The sequence below is a fragment of the Saccopteryx bilineata genome, chromosome 5 (genome assembly GCF_036850765.1).
Source record: "Saccopteryx bilineata isolate mSacBil1 chromosome 5, mSacBil1_pri_phased_curated, whole genome shotgun sequence".
Taxonomy (NCBI): Eukaryota; Metazoa; Chordata; class Mammalia; order Chiroptera; family Emballonuridae; genus Saccopteryx; species Saccopteryx bilineata.
The window spans coordinates 33,921,645-33,941,798 of record NC_089494.1 but is presented as its reverse complement, the minus strand read 5'-3'; the positions used below and the strand labels follow the sequence as shown (position 1 = coordinate 33,941,798).

At 43.4% G+C, this 20,154-nt stretch overlaps 1 protein-coding gene across 3 annotated transcripts in view; it reads left to right on the top strand.

Annotated features, from left to right (window-relative positions):
- Positions 1-1,009: 1,009 nt before the first annotated feature.
- CASP8 (caspase 8) overlaps positions 1,010-20,154 on the top strand; it is a 31,783-nt gene continuing 12,638 nt past the window's right edge. The window contains exons 1-6 of one of the 3 annotated variants that reach the window (XM_066281016.1): positions 1,010-1,401; positions 4,276-4,351; positions 6,234-6,386; positions 12,605-12,936; positions 18,369-18,477; positions 19,745-19,883. In XM_066281016.1, coding sequence (XP_066137113.1) covers positions 12,632-12,936; positions 18,369-18,477; positions 19,745-19,883 — 553 coding nt within the window. In that variant the 5' untranslated portion in view covers positions 1,010-1,401; positions 4,276-4,351; positions 6,234-6,386; positions 12,605-12,631. The remainder of the gene's footprint in view (positions 1,402-4,275; positions 4,352-6,233; positions 6,387-12,604; positions 12,937-18,368; positions 18,478-19,744; positions 19,884-20,154) is intronic. The other 2 variants (XM_066281018.1, XM_066281019.1) reach the window with 2 other exon arrangements.

The following is a 20,154-nucleotide window of genomic DNA, read 5'->3' as shown; positions in this document are numbered from 1 at the left end:
TCCACCTTTCCACCTCCCCAGTCTCGGGGGGACAGATCTTCACCTTACCACCTCCCCAGTCTCGGGGGAACAGATCTTCACCTTACCACCTCCCCAGTCTCAGGGGGACAGATCTCCGCCTTACCACCTCCCCAGTCTCGGCACTGAACAGACACTGGTTACTATTAACCTAAGAGTCTGGTCAGAGTTGCAAAGAGTATTGTTACCCCTACTCAGGGCTGGGCCAGACTCACTCCTATCTTTTTTGTGAATCTCCCCACATTTATGCTAAGGCCTGCTTTGCTCAAGAAGAGCCCCTGCCCCACAAGGGGCTGGTCCATGGCTTCAGTGCAGATTTGAGTCACTGTACAGAGGGACAATTCTTCTCCTCAGACTGTTTTTTAGGGACGACGCCATTTTGCTTGCCACAAGGAGTCTGAAGCCTGTCTTTAAAAGTTATAGGAGTTATTAATACTCAGTGTGGTCAGTATAAATCAGGGGTCCCCAAACTACAGCCCATGGGCCACATGTGGCCCCCTGAGGGTATTTATCCGGCCCCCGCCGCAATTCCAGAAGGGGCACCTCTTTCATTGGTGGTCAGTGAGAGGAGCACATTGACCATCTCATTAGCCAAAAGCAGGCCCATAGTTCCCACTGAAATACTGGTCAGTTTGTTGATTTAAATTTACTTGTTCTGTATTTTAAATATTGTATCTGTTCCCGTTTTGTTTTTTTACTTTAAAATAAGATATGTGCAGTGTGCATAGGGATTTGTGTATAGTTTTTTTTATAGTCCGGCCCTCCAATGCTCTGAGGGACAGTGGACTGGCCCCTGTGTAGAAAGTTTGGGGAGCCCTGGTGTAAATGCTTTCCAATAAAGCACGCACAGTTTCCTGGCTTTTAGTTTGCATGTCGACTGTCGTCATGTCCCTGTTCTGAATGGTTGGAAATTGAGCATCTGTTCCTTTAACAAGAAACATTTCTTGTGAGTCATCTTTGTTCCCTTCTTAGGAATCTAGTTTATTCCTTAGTTCTTCCTGTTGAGAAATTTTCTTTCACTCTTGCTGAACACCAGATTCTGTCCTTCTGCTGCAGAGCAATATTTTCACAGGTCTTTGTCTCTTATGATTTTTTTTTTAAAGCCCTGCTGAATCTGCTAATAAATTCAGAATGTTTAAAACAGAGAATCAGGAAGTGAGTCTCTGGAGGAGGCAGAAGAACCTGGTGGAGTGATTGAAAGTGAAAGGAAACTTCTTGGAGATGGTTCCACCTCCCACCTTTTTCTTCCTGCTTTGTTTCAAGGAATTTTCCTCTGGTTGTGTGGACAAGCCTTGGCATTTAAGCACTGTGACATTAGGCAGTTTGGGGGTCTTGGCATCGGGGACTTGGTGACTGTGATGTTGCTGGGACAGGGTGAAGCAGGTGAGTGCCTGGTGCAGAAACCGCTTCTGGATACCACATTGCCGGGACTGGCTGAGCGAGGACACCTCTAGGTCCTTCCAGGAGCTCGGAGTGGGTTTCTCTCGGAGCTACAGCCACCGGCCTTGCTACTTCTTAACTCTGGAAATCTCTAGTTCCTCTGCTGCATTTCTCAGAGTCTCCTTGAATCCTTGGCGGGCTCAACTATAGACACAGTGTCTCTCTCCTGCTGGATCAGTTTGGAGAGTCCACAAGATTTTATTTTTTGTTTTCTTTTCTGTTTGGTCCTGGGGCAGAGGGCTGAATGAAACTTTCTGTCACATCCCAATGCCCTGTGGTCTTTAGTCTCTAAGGGCCACAATCCCCATCTCCCCCTGCCCTGTTCTAGGTACTTTCTTGATCCCTACTTCCTATGCCCCTCGATGGCTCCCAAAAGACAACTCTAAAATCTTTTGATACCTGTCCCTGACTTGATCTGTATCTTTTTAAAATGTATTGTTGTTTTGTGTGTGTACACTATTTTGTTTAACTGTGTGACCTGGAGCAAGTAAGTACTTTCTCTGTGCCTCTGTTTCCATGTCCTTAAATGGGGTTAATACTACATCATAAGGTGACTGTGAGGATTGTGAAGAGATATTATCTGTTAACCACTTGCAACAGTGGCAGGCTAAGTACCCAGTAAGTGTTAGCAATTATTATTACAAACCTATTACTTGCATGATTTCTGCCCATTCTGTTTCTCTTTTCAAAAGTAAGCACCCTGTATTTTACCCTCTGCGTATTTTGCCAGGTTTCACTTTCTAAACACTACATAGCATTGCATGATGACAGTCTCTCTAATCTTATATAAAGACTTGCCCTCCATTTCTTGACTGATCCAACTTGCAAATCTTTGCCAATCTAATAGATATAACATGGGTGTGTGATAGCTTTACTTTGTACTTCCCAGGTTACTGACGAGTTAAGCATCACTTCCTATACTTTGACTCTTTGAGAATCCTTGTCAGGGTACCCCATGTTCATAGCCTTTGTCTGTCTACAGGGTTTCTTTTTCTTGTTGATTTTTGGGAAACCTTTGTATGTTCTAGCTATTATTCGCCACGTGGCAGCTTCTGGGACACAGACATGAAAGATGCAGTCTCTGCCCTTGTGAAGCTCAAAGACTAGGACAGGAACTAGTCACAAAACTGTGGTGGGAGAGATCTGAAGTGGATGCTCAAGAAGCATCAAGAAAGAATCAGGGGCCTGACCAGGCGGTGGCGCAGTGGACAGAGCATCAGACTGGGATGCGGAAGACCCAGGTTCGAGACCCCGAGGTTGCCAGCTTAAGCGAAGGCTCATCTGGTTTGAGCAAAGCTCACCAGCTTGAGCCCAAGGCTCGAGCAAGGGGTTACTCAGTCTGCTGAAGGCCCGCGGTCAAGGCATGTATGAGAAGCAATCAATGAACAACTAAGGTGTTGCAACATGCAATGAAAAACTAATGATTTGATGCTTCTCATCTCTCCATTCCTGTCTGTCTGTCCCTGTCTATCCCTCTCTCTGTAAAAAAAAAAAAAAAAAAAAAAAGAAAGAAAGAATCAGGGAACACCTCTTAGGCCAGGATTTAACCACTAATAAGATTTCATTCTGTTGTTGTATTTTCACTCAGACGTAATGAGCAGAATCAAGGGGTAGCGAAGGACATCCATGTTATCCTGGCACCTTTACCTAGCCCTCTGCAGAGAAGAGGCACTTTCAGACACCCCATTTAATCCTGTTAGCTGTAAACTGGGTCTATGTCCTCTGAAAGCTTATATTCCATTTGGGGAAAGAAAAAAGGTAGTTTCAAAGATGAGAGGTGTTTGGATTTCTTTGTGTGTGTTTCTACTTTTAACATCAGAAAACATTTCAACTGCTTGACTAGGCAGTGGCACAGTGGATAGAATGTTGGCCTGGGACGCTGAAAACCCAGGTTCAAAACCCTGAGGTCACTGGCTTGAACGCTGGCTCATCTGACTTGAGCATGAGGTTGCTGGCCTGAGTTTGGGATCATAGACACGAACCCATGGTCACTAGTTTGAGCCCAAATGTCACTGGCTTGAAGCCCGAGGTCACTGGCTTGAGCTCAAGGTTTCTGGCTTAAGCAAGGAGTCGCTGGCTCAGCTGGAGTCCCCTAGTCAAGGCACAAATGACAAAGCAATCAATGAACAACTAAGGTGCCACAACTATGAATTGATGCTTCTCATCTCTCTCCCTTCCTGTCTCTCTGTTCCTGTCTGTCTTTCTCTCTCAAAAAAAAAAAAGAAAAGAAAAAAAAATATTTCAACTGACTCACAAAGAGGGCTAATGTGTGTTTTGTTCACTGTCATATCCCCCAGGCTCAGATCATAATGAGGACCCCAGGACTGGCCTCTTTAATAAGGTTGGCTGGGTTTATACTAGGGTTTTCTAAGCCACTGAAGGTGGTATCTGGTGGCCTCAGAGCCATGGAGGTGATCCTTGTATCTGAGTGTTGATGGGAAAATCATGAGATTAGCAGACCCTCTGCAAGCTATGCTGAGGAATCCCACAGTTTCTAAATCTTGAGATCTCTCAGAAGTGCTCAATCAATATTTATTGAATGAAAATATTAAAGTCTTAATAATAAACCCCGAAAAATCTGTAAATTCCTGAAGTATGAAAAGAAAACATTCTTAGTTAATTCAGTCCAACTTCCTAATTTTGAAATATGGTAACAAGGCCCCCAAAATAAAATGATCCATCCTTAGTCACACAGCCAGAGCCAAAACTTGCTTCTTACTTCTACCAGTCTCTATTGCGCAGCTGTGTGAGGTGTCACTGGGAGTTGAAAACAGGAAGTATTCTTGATTCTTCATTCGGCTTACACTTTTGTCTTAGCTGCAGCAGAAGAAAACAAGCCACTCTGAGGGTCCCAGGCCTGTGAAGGAGCAGCTGCAACTTTGCTTTTGTTAAGGTCAGTTGGGCCTTTGGGGAGGAAGGCTTTTGATTCTAGAGTTTTCTAGGCTGCTGAAGGTGGGATCTAGAGGTCTTGGGTCCGTGGAAGTGAGCTTTGTATTTGACTGCTGATGAGAAAGCCATTAGCAGTGTCTCTAGAGCCTCTAGGCACACAGATTCCATATCTCAAAGCCCCTCTATCTCAGGTTGATGCATTCTTAGAGGGGTCTTTTTGGAATGCGCCAAATACAGCTATATGTACAGAGATCTCATCCTGAAACTGGCGAACTCTGTCAAAGAATAGAAACAAAAATTTAAATCTCAACTGACTTTGCTGCTACCGCTAACCGTTTGTCAACACACACCCACGCACATATATACCCACAATCGTGAACACACATACACACAAACACACACGCATGCACAGTCCTAATAATTCAATTATTTATCTTCTTGAGAAATTTAAAAAGTACAGAGCAGTACAGAGAATAATATAATGGCAAGCATAGACCGACAAAATCTGAGATTGTACCTTTGGGGTTAAGGATTTATAGGTGAAGGTATGAATTTCATTCAGTTTGAAAATTACAGGGTTGGTTAGAGGTGTTGCTGAGGTTTGAACACTTTTACTGGGCTGCGTGAAAGTGCTGGTTTCAGAGCCTGTAGTGACCAGTGGTTGGGTGTAGAGTAGACATCTGGCAGGTTCTGGGGCAGTCCTAGTTTGGGGTGGCCATGCTGGACGGGAGGGAGTAGCCAGATGATCACTTAGGGGTTGGGTCTGAGAGCCATTTTGAAGGACTGTTGAGCTTTGAATGAAACGTAAGTTTCTGTCTCAGAAGATTAATTCAAGTTTTGGACTTATTTTCCCCAGTTATCCATATCACTAAAGGAACTAGGATGCTGCTAGAATATTGCTAGGATTATTTGTGATTAGATTAACTTATTTGTCATTGAATCATGACATATATGGCAGCAGTGAGGCTGTGACTCGGAAATGAGATGCTGAGGTCTAAGTTTAGGCTCCAGTGCGTACTAGCTCGATTTGTAAGGTTCTGAACCTCTCTCTCTCTCTCTGCTATAGCAGATTTGTTAAGAATTCCTGTTTTTGTGTTTTGGGGATAGTTTTTTGGTCTGTAAACATTTTAAAAAATAACTTTAGTCTTTAAAAAATATTAAAACTATATGTTTTCTTCCACTGACTTTCAACTGCAATTAGAATAAAATCAAAATCTTTACAGGGTCTGTCATTGAAACCTTCGAGTGAGATGCTCAAATCTGAGCCTACTCATCACTTACTAGCTTAATTCTAAACTGAGTTTTCACAATAGTAAAATGAGGACAATAATTGCAATTTCTTCAGACTTGTAGTAAAATGAGACAAGAAAAAAATATTTTGATATTTATATGAATTATATGCTATAAACATATATATCTCAATATAAACATTTATTTATAGTTATATACTTTTGGGCATAAAATATCAAATATACTTATATATTATGTAATTCAAATATATTTATGTGAATTTATTATTTAACAGATACTCTGTAATCACAAGTAAAAGAAAACTTCCTGGAGGTGTTTCTATCCCAATCTCTCTTTTGCCTTATATGCATTATTGCCCAAAGTATTCAAATGTGTGTGTGTATATTAAATGTATATATATATATATTTAAATGTGTATATAGATATTTATATTTTAAATGTATATATTTTATATATGTATATACACACATTATATGTGTGTTTATATTATGTATACATAAAAGTGAGTAAAACTGAGGAAAAAATGCCAAATGTAACCAAAGGATTACTTTTAAATGGTGAGTTTCTGAATGATTTTTCTTTTTATACTTTTCTGCACTTTCTTGAAAGAACTAGTGTTACTTTTACTATTTTAGGATCAGAAAAATACAACAATGAATTTTTAAAAATCACTCTAATGAAGTTTCTAGCCCTTGAGTTTGTCTAGTAAACCTCGGTCCCAGGCTTCCTACCGTTGGACCCCAGTGCTTGACCGCAGCCTGTGGTTAGTGGTGGAAAATCTTGTGCAGGTGAGTGCTTCCCAGGCAGGTGACTAAAAAAATGTGTGACCTAAACAAACAAACAAACAAACAAACAAACCAACACCGAATATCAATCCTACCAGTGTGTCCTGGAAAATCCAGACCAGAAAGGAAAACTCACCAGCATCTTTCTTAAGTGGCCATTTTGATTTCATGCAACAATCATTCAGAAAGCATTGAATTGTTACTGCAAAGATAATGAAATGAGTGAGATAAGCTGTCTGCATAGGACAGGAACCAGACATCAATCATGTTATAACTAAATTCCTGTCATCCTGGCCTTATACATACATACATATAGGAATGGGCAAAAATAGCTTTATCATTGTGAGTATACACAATATGAGAATAAACATAGTTTATTTTTGTATTATTAATTAATTTATTTATTATTGTATTACTATTAATTATTATTTTTATTAACCTACTTTTGCCCACCCCTGTATATATACTGTCAAAAAATACTATTTAGCAAAAGTTTTTGAAAGGTTTATTCTTTTTGATTTCATAATGCTACTTCTAGACAATTATTCTAAGAAAATACTCAGAGGTGTACATGGGGATTTGCATTTTAAAATCATCCTCAATGTAATGAGATTGCTTTACATATTTTAAAATCCATACTGTAGAAGAAAGATGGAAGACATGAAGATGTACTTACAATATTATCAAGTGGAAAAATTCAATTATACCTCAGGAATATGGTGTGTTCAGTTATGAAGGAAAATATTTATTTATTTATTTATTTTAATAAATTTTTATTAATGGTAATGGGATGACATTAATAAATCAGGGTACATATATTCAAAGAAAACATGTCTAGGTTATTTTGTCATTAAATTATGCTGCATACCCCTCGCCCAAAGTCAGATTGTCCTCCGTCACCCTCTATCTAGTTCTCTGTGCCCCTCCCCCTCCCCCTAACTCTCTCCCTCCCTCCCTCCCATGTCCTCCCTCCCCCCACCCCTGGTAACCACCACACTCTTGTCCATGTCTCTTAGTCTCATTTTTATGTTCCACCAATGTATGGAATCATGTAGTTCTTGTTTTTTTCTGATTTACTTATTTCACTCCGTATGATGTTATCAAGATCCCACCATTTTGCTGTAAATGATCTGATGTCATCATTTCTTATGGCTGAGTAGTATTCCATAGTGTATATGTGCCACATCTTCTTTATCCAGTCTTCTATTGAAGGGCTTTTTGGTTGTTGAAGGAAAATATTTATACATAGACTGTTCAGTAAGAAAGACAGTAAAATATATTAGGTGTTTATCTTTAGATGATGGAATTATAAGTAATTTTAATTTTTCTTCTTAATCTTTTCTATATTTTCTAAAATGAATACAGTAAGGATTGTTGTCATCAGGAAAAAATAATCATGGAGGAAAAAAAGAGATTCTGCTTGCATCAGATTCTTTGGTTGATTTTATTCTGTAAAATAAGATTTTAAAAGTGATAAGAATTGATTTAAAATTGTAAAGACGCTGAACCTAAAGGTACCAAACAGATCTGGTTTAGATTTGTTCCAGTCTACGCCTAAAAATGAATCTTTAAATATGGTAAAAATTTTTTAAAAAAAGAGAGAGACTAGGTTTCAGTTCCCCGTTCGCAGTTAGGCCTCCCCACACTCCTGCCTGGGCCTTCATTTCCTCTCCTCTTAGCCAGCCACTCTGGGCTGCTTGCTGTGTGTTCTGGGTGAGTATGCAGATCTATGCACCACTTAATAATACCTTATATAGGTCACACATATCCAACACGTTTCTATTTCCATCCTTTTTAATAGTTAAATAGAGTACCACCGGGTATGGCTCACAGCTTATTTAACTCTTCTAATACTGGTTTAAACAACTGTTTCTACTCCTTTGTTATTTCAAGGAATGCTGCCATGAATAGCCTTGTACATATGTTTTAGTAAGTACACTGATGTTTATGCTAATAAACACCTGGAAGTTAACTTGTGAGTCAAAGGATATGTACATCTTTTCATATTTTGACAAATATGGCCAAATTACCCACCTACCTGTTTTTATTTACAGTATCTTACACTACTTATTGCAAGTTTTGTATTTCACCAATTTGGTGGTTGAAAATTGTCTTTTGTAAATTGCTTTAAAACAATTTATTGTGAATGGGATTGAACATCTTTTTAAATGTAAAAAAAGCTATTGGTTGTAAAAATAGAAACCACTTGTACTTACTTTTCTGTGAACTGTCCATTTAGGATCTTTTTTTACTTGTTTATGCCTTGGATGGTTGGTCTCTCTCTCTAGGTTTTTTTTGTTTTTTTCTTAAACTGACTCATAAGAGCTCTATTAAGTGCAAGATTCATTTATTTTTCAAATTTTGTGGGAGTTTCTGCAGAATATTTGAGTTATTATTTAAAGACATTTATAAGCCTGTCTTAAATGGCTTTCAGGTTTTCTGTTATACTTAGAAAGGTTCTTCACCATTGTAAAATTATTTTTTTAATTCTCCTATGTTTTTTCTTTAATATTTTGATTTTGAGGATTAAATCTTTGATCCATATGCAGTTCATTTTGATGTATATAGATCAGTTAGGATTCATTTCAATTTGTTCTAGAAGTCTACTCATTTTTTCTAACATCATCTGTTTAAAAAACTACCTAAGAATGGATAGCCTTTTTTTGTAGTGTGTTTGATTTTGACATTTTTCACTGTTAACTTCTAATTAACATGTTAATTTCTAATTTTATTGTTAATATCTAATAGCCAGAATACACAGACTGCATTATTTCTGCTTTTTGGAAATCTATTAAGATTTTCTTTGTGGACAATTTTTGCAACTATTTTGTATGTGTTTAAATCGATGTATATTTTCTACTGAAAGGAAATGTCTGTTACAGTTTAACAGTTATGCTACACAGGTCTTCTATAGTCTTCTTATATTTAGCTACTAGGTTTTTTAGTCTCTAGAGAGATGTGTGAAAGTTTCCAGGTATTTGAGGGGAAATAATTTCTTTGAGTTCTCTGAAGTTCTTTTGAAAGTTTAAGTTCTCCGACTTTTCTTTTTTCTTTTTTCTTTTTTTTCTTTTAACACAAATGTAATTGTGTCTCTCCTCCAGGATCTGATCTCCTTGCCTGGCATTCCTTGCCCCCGGCTTCCCAAAGAGCTGCATTTCCTGCCCCTCCTCCACTCACTCTGTTCCACTTCGTTGCACACAAGAACACACCCAACCTAGTATTTTACATTAATTTCATATACACGATAATATCTTCATTGTTGTTCCTATCACATTACAGGAAAAGGCAAATCCCTTTTCCTCACTCCTTCACCCCCAGTTGTAGATTTTTCCCCATTTCCCAGAAGGAACAACTCTATGAGTTTAGTATGTGTCTTTCTGAAACTTGCTTTTACATATATGCCTGTAATCACTGAAAATCTAATTGTATTGCTTTGAGTATTTTTAAAAAGTAGATGTATGATTTCTTTGTTATATTGCAGCTTGTGTTTTTTTCACTATCATCATAATAACATAGTATTTTGAATCTCTATTCATTTTTATTTCAGAAGATGGAATGCATTTTCTTAACCTCTGCATAATATTGTATAGTGTGACTATACTTTAGTTTATTTAGCTGTCCCTTAATTGAAGGACACGGGGGATATTTCTAGTTGTTGGGGGTTACCCATCATGCTGTAGACTCCACGAACATACCGTATTGAGCATACAGGTGTGTTTGTAGAGAGTGTGACTTAAGGGATGGGCTTGTTACTTTGTCCCCTTGACTGTCCAGCAGTTTTTGTTTTTTGCACTTTGAATGTATGCTGTTAAGTGCTGGCCCCTTATTTAAGATATCTTTCCTGCCTGACCAGGCAGTGATACAGTGGATAAAGCATCAGCCTGGGACACAGAGGATGCAGGTTTGAAACCCCAAGTTCACTGGCTTGAGCCCAAAGGTCGCTGGCTAGAAGCCAAGGTCGCTGGCTTGACCCCATGGTCCCTGGATTGAGCAAGGGGTCACTGGCTCAGCTGGAGTGCCCTAGTGAAGGTATATATGAGAAAGCAACCAATGAACAACCAAGGTGCCACAATGAAGAATTGATGCTTCTCATCTCCCTCCCTTCCTGCCTGTCTTTCCCCATCTGTGTGTCTCTCTCTCACTAAAAAAAAAAAAAAAAAAAATCTTTCCTAAACAAAGCTATTTTTATAATAATTGCTTTTGCAGTGAAAGATCTCAGCACGGCACTCCTTATGAATCCAATGCAAAGTGTATCTTTCTAAAATACTGTCCCTTAGTTACCTGAATCAAGAAAACTTATCTAGCTTGACCAGGCGGTGGTGCAGTAGACAGAGCATTGGACTGGGATGCAGAAGACTCAGGTTCAAAACCCTGAGGTTGCCAGCTTGAGCACAAGCTCATTTAGCTTCATAGCAGGCTCACCAGCTTGAGTGTGGGATCATAGACATGAGCCCATGGTTTCTGCTGGCTTGAGCCCAGAGGTCGCTGGCTTGATGCTCAAGGTTGCTGGCTTGAGCTACACTTGCTCTGCTGTAGCTCCTGATCAAGGCACATATGAGAAAGCAATCAATGAACAATTAAGGAGACTAAGGAACCACAATGAAGAATTGATGCTTCTCATTTCTCTCCCTTTCTGTCTATGTGTCTTTATCTGTTCCTCTCTCTGTCTCTCTGTCACCAAAACAAAAAGGAAAACTTTTCTAAACAATGGTGTAAACTGTAACTTAAGAGGGAGGAAAAAGGTTTTGCCTCGTAATTCTAATTCTAAGAAGAAAATAATCAGGGATATGCATAGGATACATGAAAAAGCCTCTCAATGCAATATGATTTTTAACAGTTAAGAAATAGAAAATTGCTTAAAATAAGATTTGTTGGCCCTAGCCAGTTGATTCAGCGGTAGAGTGTTGGCCTGGCATTTGGGAGTCCTGGGTTCAATTCCTGGTCAAGGCACACAGGAGAAGTGACCATCAGCTTCTCTACCCTTCCCTCTCCCTCCCTCTCTCTCTCTCTCTTTCACTCTCTCTCTCATCCCCTCCTGTAGCCATGGCTCAAATAAAAAAGTTGGCCCTGGGTGCTGAGGATGGCTCCACGACTTCACCTCAGGCACTAAAATAGCTTGGTTGCTGAGCAATAGAGCAGCGGCTCCAGATGGGCAGAGCATCAGCCCCAGATGGGGGTTGCTGCTTGGATGCCAGTCGAGGCACATGTGGGAGTTTGTCTCTGCCTCCCTGTTTCTCACTTGATTAAAAAAAATTGTTATATCTACCTGCTGAAAAAATCTAGAAACATTAAAAATATATCAAAGAAGAATAATATTAAATGGTAGGGATAAATGTTTGTTTTAAATATTAAGTGAGTAAAAAAACCAAAAAACAAAAAATAGGGGTACACACCTGGATATGCAGCCTGATCCTAATTTGTATGTTTGTATGTAAATGTATCTCTGTGTGTGTGTGTAATGACAACTGGGCCATGTTATAATTCACTTTAAATTTTCACAAAAATGCTGCTTTTATAATAAAGTCGTGGACAGGAAGCTGTTTTTAAAAGTTTCAAAATCTTTTTGGCCACTTAAAAAAAAAGATTAAAGTTTACCTTAATGTGCAAATCAAAAATATTTCTATTTTAACATCATTTATACAAAATATATGGGTCTTGGTTCACAACCTCTGAATAATACTTCTGAGTAATAATCTGAATTTGTGTTTAAGAATGTTATAAATGTGGGGAGCTGTAAGGTCCAGGAGCCTTCAAGGGAAGAGGTCTGAACAGAGTAAGGTTATCTGAGGTTAAGGAAAGTGCCAAAGACGCAGAGTCTGTGGGATCAAGGAGATTGATGAAGCCCAATGGGAAGTTAAAGGTTTTCTAGTTCAAGTTTTTCAAACAGTACCACTTCTTAAGGTAAGGAAGAGTCTGAGTAAGTCTTCAACAAAGAGTCCTTCAACTTGGCCGAGAGTTTGGAAACCACTGCTTTCCAACTAAATTTTCACATTTATTATTCCTACTGCACCCTAGTCACAACTCTCTGACCATTGGCTAGTTTATTTGTATACCTACCTTCCCAAGCAGTACGCTACTTGAGAGCAGGAGTTCTGTTTGTTTGTTTTTTCTTCCCTGTATCCAAAACAAAATGTGTGACATGTATTATAGATGTAATAGCATTTGACAAATTAATGGTACTTTTCTTTCTCATCTGGACATAATGTTTTGTTTTGACCTAGGCTACATTCAGCTAATACTGAACAAACATGAATTACAGCAATTGTCTGTATGAAATTGGAGAAGGTTTGAACAGTGAAGAGGTGGGCTTCCTCAAATTCCTGAGCCTGGACTACATATCACAGAGAAAGCAAGAACCCATCAAGGATGCCTTAATGTTATTTCAGCGACTCCAGGAAAAGGGAATGTTGGAGGAAAACAACTTGTCCTTCTTGAAGGAGCTGCTATTCCGAATTGGTAGATTGGACCTGCTGGAAAAGCACCTGAACACTAGTGAGAAAGAGATGGAGACGGAGCTTCAGAAACCAGGCAGGGCTCAGATCTCTGCATACAGGTGGGTGAGTCTCTCCAGTGTGAGTGCTGGGAGCTGTGGGGGAGTGGGTGCATCTTTACGGGCAGGGGTGATTGCAGATTGTCCATGAAGCATGACTTTGGAGGCTCTGAGATGTCCTACCAGGCCTAGATTAAGAAATTTAGGGGACTGATATATAATCCAGAAAAAAAATGCTAAAACCATAAAATAAAATCTTCAAAGTGGAACATTACCTATAAGTATGCTGACATTAAAATAGACTTTTTATATATGTTCCAACTCTTTTTCTCTTTCTGTTATGTGTTTATTATCTTGGTGTTTCTGCTTTGCTGATGCTCACATTGTGTGCTCACTTGGTCTATTTTGGACAAAGCATCACTAGTTTTCACCCCGAAATCCTCCTCCCACCTGCTTGTGAGTGACTGTGGAAATTCTCAGTGGAATTTGAGGCTTTTTATTCACACTCATATCACACAATCCTCCAATGAGGTAGATGCTGCCAGTCATGTGGACAGGCCAGGCCAGACCCCACAGAGACTCTGAGGCTCTGGGAGGGTGGCTGCTGCAGAGAGAATGCTGGCGACTCGATACATTCTGCCACAGGCCTTGCAGCTCAGCCTTTCCCCAAAGAGGTCACATTCTGTTACCTCTTTATAATTTTTTCCCCTTTTTTCTTCTTTTTTTTCCAAGCGAGAGGAGGGGAGATAGACAAACTCCCACATACACCCTGAACAAGATCCACCTGGCAACCCCCATCTGGGTCCAACAATCTGCCCACCTGGGGCCATGCTAGCAACCGAGTCATCCTCAGTGCCTGGAGCCAATGCACTGGAATCAATTGAGCCATAGCTGTAAGGGGGAGAGGGGAAAGAGAGAGGGAGAGAGAGAAAAGGGAAAAGGAGAAATAGAGAAGCAGATGGTTGCTTCTCCCGTGTGCCCTGACTGGGAATAGAATCTGAGACATCGACATGCCAGGCCAATGCTCTACCACTGAGCCAACCAGCCAAGGCCCTTAAACTTAAAAAAAAAAAAAAAAAAGAAACACATTACCAACTTCTCTCTTTTGACATCTCTTGTTTTCAGACACTCCTTATTTTTAGCTTTCTTTTCAGAAAAATTTCTGCTGGTAACTGTGGTGTATGTGACATTGAGTCCTCACTCTGTCTGAAAGCCACTAGCCTCTACTTGATTGGCCTATGCCCTAGTTTTTCTGTATTTAAAACCCAAGATTCTAGCATGTTCCTTGTCATATATTTCTCTACTTGACGCTTGACTACTTTGATTTTAAATGACAAAAAGATACTTTGGGTGTATGTGTGTCTCAAGGTTACTATAACAAAGTACCACAAACAGGATGGCATAACACAGTAGAGGGATTTATTCTTTTGTAGTTCTGGAGGCTAATAGGCTGAAATCAAGGTGTCAACAAGGTTGGTCCCTGTTTGTGAAGACTCTACGGAGAATCCGTTCCCCGCTCCTCTTCCAGTTCCATGTTCCTCTCCCGGTTCCCCGCGCCTCTCCCGGCTTGTGCTCCTCTCCGGCTCCCCGCCCCTCTCCCGGTTCCCCGCCCCTCTCCCGGTTTCCCGCTCCTCTCCCGGTTCCGTGCCCCTCTCCCGGTTTCCCGCTCCTCTCCCGGTTCCCCGCGCCTCTCCCGGCTCCCCGCCCCTCTCCCGGTTCCCCGCGCCACTCCCGGTTCCGTGCCCCTCTCCCGGTTCCCCGCGCCACTCCCGGTTCCGTGCCCCTCTCCCGGTTCCCCGCCCCTCTCCCGGTTCCCCGCGCCTCTCCCGGCTCCCCGCGCCTCTCCCGGTTCCGTGCCCCTCTCCCGGCTCCCCGCGCCTCTCCCGGCTCCCCGCCCTTCTCCCGACTCCCCGCGCCTCTCCCGGTTCCCCGCGCCTCTCCCGGTTCCGTGACCCTCTCCCGGTTCCGTGACCCTCTCCCGGTTTCCCGCTCCTCTCCCGGTTCCGTGCTCCTCTCCCGGTTCCGTGCTCCTCTCCCGGTTCCCCGCGCCTCTCCCGGCTCCCCGCCCCTCTCCCGGCTCCCCGCCCCTCTCCCGGTTCCCCGCCCCTCTCCCGGCTCCCCTCCCCTCTCCCGGTTCCCCGCCCCTCTCCCGGTTCCGTGCCCCTCTCCCGGTTCCCCGCCCCTCTCCCGGCTCCCCGCCCCTCTCCCGGCTCCCCGCCCCTCTCCCGGTTCCCCGCCCCTCTCCCGGCTCCCCTCCCCTCTCCCGGTTCCCCGCCCCTCTCCCGGTTCCGTGCCCCTCTCCCGGTTCCCCGCCCCTCTCCCGGTTCCCCGCCCCTCTCCCGGTTCCGTGCCCCTCTCCCGGTTCCCCGCTCCTCTCCCGGTTCCCCGCCCCTCTCCCGGCTCCCCGCCCTTCTCCCGGCTCCCCGCGCCTCTCCCGGTTCCCCGCGCCTCTCCCGGCTCCCCGCCCCTCTCCCGGTTCCGTGACCCTCTCCCGGTTCCGTGCCCCTCTCCCGGTTCCGTGCTCCTCTCCCGGTTCCCCGCGCCTCTCCCGGCTCCCCGCCCCTCTCCCGGCTCCCCTCCCCTCTCCCGGCTCCCCGCCCCTCTCCCGGCTCCCCTCCCCTCTCCCGGCTCCCCGCCCCTCTCCCGGTTCCGTGCCCCTCTCCCGGTTCCCCGCGCCTCTCCCGGCTCCCCGCCCCTCTCCCGGTTCCGTGCCCCTCTCCCGGTTCCCCGCGCCTCTCCCGGCTCCCCGCCCCTCTCCCGGTTCCGTGACCCTCTCCCGGTTCCGTGACCCTCTCCCGGTTTCCCGCTCCTCTCCCGGTTCCGTGCCCCTCTCCCGGTTCCGTGCTCCTCTCCCGGTTCCCCGCGCCTCTCCCGGCTCCCCGCCCCTCTCCCGGCTCCCCTCCCCTCTCCCGGTTCCCCGCCCCTCTCCCGGCTCCCCTCCCCTCTCCCGGTTCCCCGCCCCTCTCCCGGTTCCGTGCCCCTCTCCCGGTTCCCCGCTCCTCTCCCGGTTCCCCGCCCCTCTCCCGGTTCCGTGCCCCTCTCCCGGTTCCCCTCGCCTCTCCCGGTTCTGTGCTCCTCTCCGGTTCCCTGTGCCTCTCCCAGTTCCTCGCTCCTTTCCCCGTTCCGGTTCTGTGCTCCTCTCCCGGTTCCCTGTTCGTCTCCCAGTTCCGTGCTCCTCACCCAGTCTCCAGGGCCCTTTTAAGGAATTTTTACAGAAGGCATCAATTAATCCTAGAAAACAACACCCCTAGTTCTAGGAAGGCTGGAAGATCTCTTCCTGTGCCCACTGTCTTGGTCTTCTGGTGGTTGAGTTAAACTGAGAGAAACTGCCAATGCCAGACAATGACCTGTACCTCTCTGTGGCAGGGCCGAGAATCCTTAACAAGGGCAGACTCTGTTAAAATAGTCAACATGTTAGTTTGAGAACAAAAGATCAACACAAGTACACTCTACTGCTTGTTCATCCTTGTTGATCATTAACTAATAAAATATATAATAGTGTGGTCACTTTCCATTTATAAGAAAACACTAGGTATTAAAATTTTCAAATTATAACTGCTACCTATGAAATAAGTATCTCATAAACTATCCAGGCTTATTTCTAGACAATGATGGTACAAAAATACCAGTAGGTTTCACTAATGAGGAAAAGTAAAGGGCAAAATACCTTGTAATAAAGTTTAAAAGGATTGTCAGCCAGGAGCGCAGAGGTTACTAGTTCAATTCCCCAGTCAGGGCTCATTCAGGAGACTTTTAATATTCCTGCCTCTCTCTCTTTCCCTGTCTCTCTCAAAAAAAAGAAAAAGAAAGAAAGAAAGAGAGAGAGGGAGGGAGGAAGGGAGGAAAGAAAGAGAGAGAGGAAGGAAGGAAGGAAGGAAGGAAGGAAGGAAGGAAGGAAGGAAGGAAGGAAGGAAGGAAGGAGGGAGGGAGGGAAGGAAGAAAGGAAGGAAATAAAGAAAAGAAAATAGAAGAGAAAGGGAAAAGAAGAGAAAAGAGAAAGGGAAAAGAAGAGAAAAGAAAGGGGAAAAAAGTTAAAAGGGACAATAGCTTCTGATTGGACCCAATCTTGGCCAAAGTGGGAAAGCTTTAGTAACTATTTCTAGTGTAGAGATTCCATGAGAAGAAGGATGAAGCCGTTGATAATACTGAATAACTTGTTTCTATACTATTATACTTTTATTTTCAAACTTTTAATTTTCTAATTTAACTTCGAAGTTAACATATCTTTCCATTAAAGTTGTTTGCTTTATATCATAAGAATGAAAGGTTTTCTGACTTATAAAACATTCCTTCGTTCATTGGACAAGCATATCCCAAAAGCCTGTCATAGATTAAGAAATAATAATGCCTTGTACTGAGCACTTACTGTGTTGCCAAATATTGGTTTAAGCACTTCAAAAAAATTTATGTAATCTTCAGCATATTCTAATGGCATAAATATAGAATTACCTGCAGTGTGCAATGAAAAAAAAATGGTGTAACCTGTCTGAAGTCATACTGCTCATAGGTGGTAGAACCAAAGTTTCAATGTCATTAGTCTGGGTTCCTTGCATTTAAACACTGTACCTATGCCTGACCAGGTGGTGGTATAGTGGATAGAGCGTTGGACTGGGACAAAGAGGACCCAGGTTTGAAATCCTGAGGTCACCAGCTTGAGCACGGGCTCATCTGGATTGATTGCGGGTTCACCAGCTTCAGTGCAGGGTCGCTGGCTTGAGCCCAAAGGTCACTGGCTTGAAGCCCAAGGCCGCTGGCTTGAACAAGGGGTCACTCACTCTGCTGTAGCTCCCTCGTCAAGGCACATATGAGAAATCAATCAATGAAGAACTAAGGTGCCACAACAAATAATTGATACTTCTCATCTCTCTCCCTTCCTGTCTGTCTGTCCCTATCTGTCTCTCTCTCTCTGTCACAAAACAAACAAACAAACAGACAAACAAAAAACACTGTACCTCATAACCCTCTGAGCTTATGGCAACAAAAAAGGCATGGACCTTGCTCTCAGGGAGCTTGGTCAGCTTTATAAACAAACAATTATATGTGTTACCCATTGGGTGGTACAAAGGGTATTCCGAGTGGGGTGAATGCAATGCTTACAGTCACTATAGGCAATGCTTTTTGGGGGTGGCACAGAACAGAAGGGTGAGAAGCAGGGTGTGGGAGATGTTTGGAGAAGAAATGGTGAGAGGGAGGTGAGGAGTGGCTGAGATGAGGAGGCAGGCTGGGCTCCACTCACTTGGGTGTTCAACCTTCCTACTGAAGGCAATGGCTCAGAGAAGGCCGACAAGTGTTAATTAGGAAGTGATGGTGATTTGCATTTTGAAAAACATAATTTCCAAAAACAAAACTTTTTCATTGTAACCAGATCTTGAAAGTGAAGACATAGGAAAACCACAATTCACTTATCTGAAATTAACTGAAGGCCTCCTCTCTGTATATCAAATGGGGAATTATTTAAGAAAGTATTTCTCAATTGTTTCCATTTCCCCCCACAGGGTCATGCTTTTCCAGATTGCAGAGGAAGTAATCGTTTCAGGCTTGAGGGACTTTAAATTTTTTTTGAACCAGGAGATCCCCAAATGTAGACTGGATGATGATAACATGGTAAGACCTGGTGTCCTGCCAAGATTCAGTCTTGAGGAAGAGTCAGCCGGTGGGGATTTCTGACACTGCGAGGGCTACTCCAGTAAAAGCAATCTAAACTCGCATTTTTTAACATGGGTAGAAGAAGAAAGCTAGCTGTCAGGCATGAATGTTGGAGATGCGATTCCTTTGTATACTGTGAAGTGCTGCTTGCATTAATTACCGGAAGCAAGGCAGTGTCAGGAGAAAAGACGAAGGCTGGTCGTGGGGACAGAGCACAATGTAAGACCCTGCAGAGCCAGGAGAGACAGTGGTGGGCCTGAGATATTTTCCCCACTTCTGAAAGAACCTGGGACCTTGAACTCTGTGTGTATGTGAACGGTGTGTCTGTGTGTGTGTGTGTGTGTGTGTGCGCGCGCGCGCGCGCGCGCGCTTGCTTATGTCTGGTTCAGTTTTGCGTGCCTGTGGGTGATGTGGTGTGTGCGTGTGTGTGTTTAAAGCCAAAGGAAATTTTGGGTATGAGGCAGTTTCCAGGGATGTCACCATGGGAACCATGGCTGTCTCAGCCATGCACCTTGGGCTGTTTTGGTCTTTTTTTTTTTTTTTTTGTATTTTTCTGAAGCTGGAAACGGGGAGAGACAGTCATACAGACTCCTGCATGCGCCTGACCGGGATCCACCCGGCACGCCCACCAGGAGCAACGTTCTGCCCACCAGGGGGCGATGCTCTGCCCCTCCGTGGCGTCGCTCTGCCGTGACCAGAGCCACTCTAGCGCCTGGGGCAGAGGCCAAGGAGCCATCCCCAGCGCCCGGGCCATCCTTGCTCCAATGGAGCCTCGGCTGCGGGAGGGGAAGAGAGGGAAGGAGAGGGAAGGAGAGGGGGAGGGGTGGAGAAGCAGATGGGCGCTTCTCCTGTGTGCCCTGGCTGGGAATCGAACCCAGGACCCCTGCACGCCAGGCCGACGCTCTACCACTGAGCCAACCGGCCAGGGCCTGTTTTGGTCTTCATGCAAAGGTGTTCACCGGAGGTTTCAGCACAGAGCCTGGGTCCTGGGAACTGATGTAGCTTCTCCTCTGTCTTCTAACTTCCTTATTTTTGGGTCAAAAAACACAGAATTGCCCTTATAGTAGTATATCGGCCTTGTAAAACCAGCATGTCCTCTCAAGAGGATATGTTTGGGGGGCTAGGGTATGCCATTGGTTTGGAGAAAGTGAAAGTTAAAAAAAATCTATTCTAAAACTCAATATGGCCCAATTCCATCTTCCAACTTTATTTCTCCTCCCTCTAGACCTTGCTTGATGTTTTCATAGAGATGGAAAAGAGGGCTATCCTTGGGGAAAGAAATTTGGACACCCTAAAAAGAATCTGTGACCGAGTCAACAAGAGCCTGCTGAAGAAAATCGCTGATTATGAAGAATTAAGCACAGGTATGAACAATGTGATCACTGTGAATCAGCAAAATGTATTCTGAAATTGACAAATCCCTCTATGTCACAATGTTTTCGATCAAAACTGTGTGTTTCCATTTTAATTCAGAGGGTAGAATGAGCCTTTGTCTAAGGCTCATAAATAGCTGAAGTCAAACCAATGAATCATTGTAGTAATTCATAAAAATGTATTGTGGACACACCAAAACAGTTTATAAACTGGAAGCCCTCAAAACAAAACATGGGATGAGGCTCAAGAGTATGTTGTTAT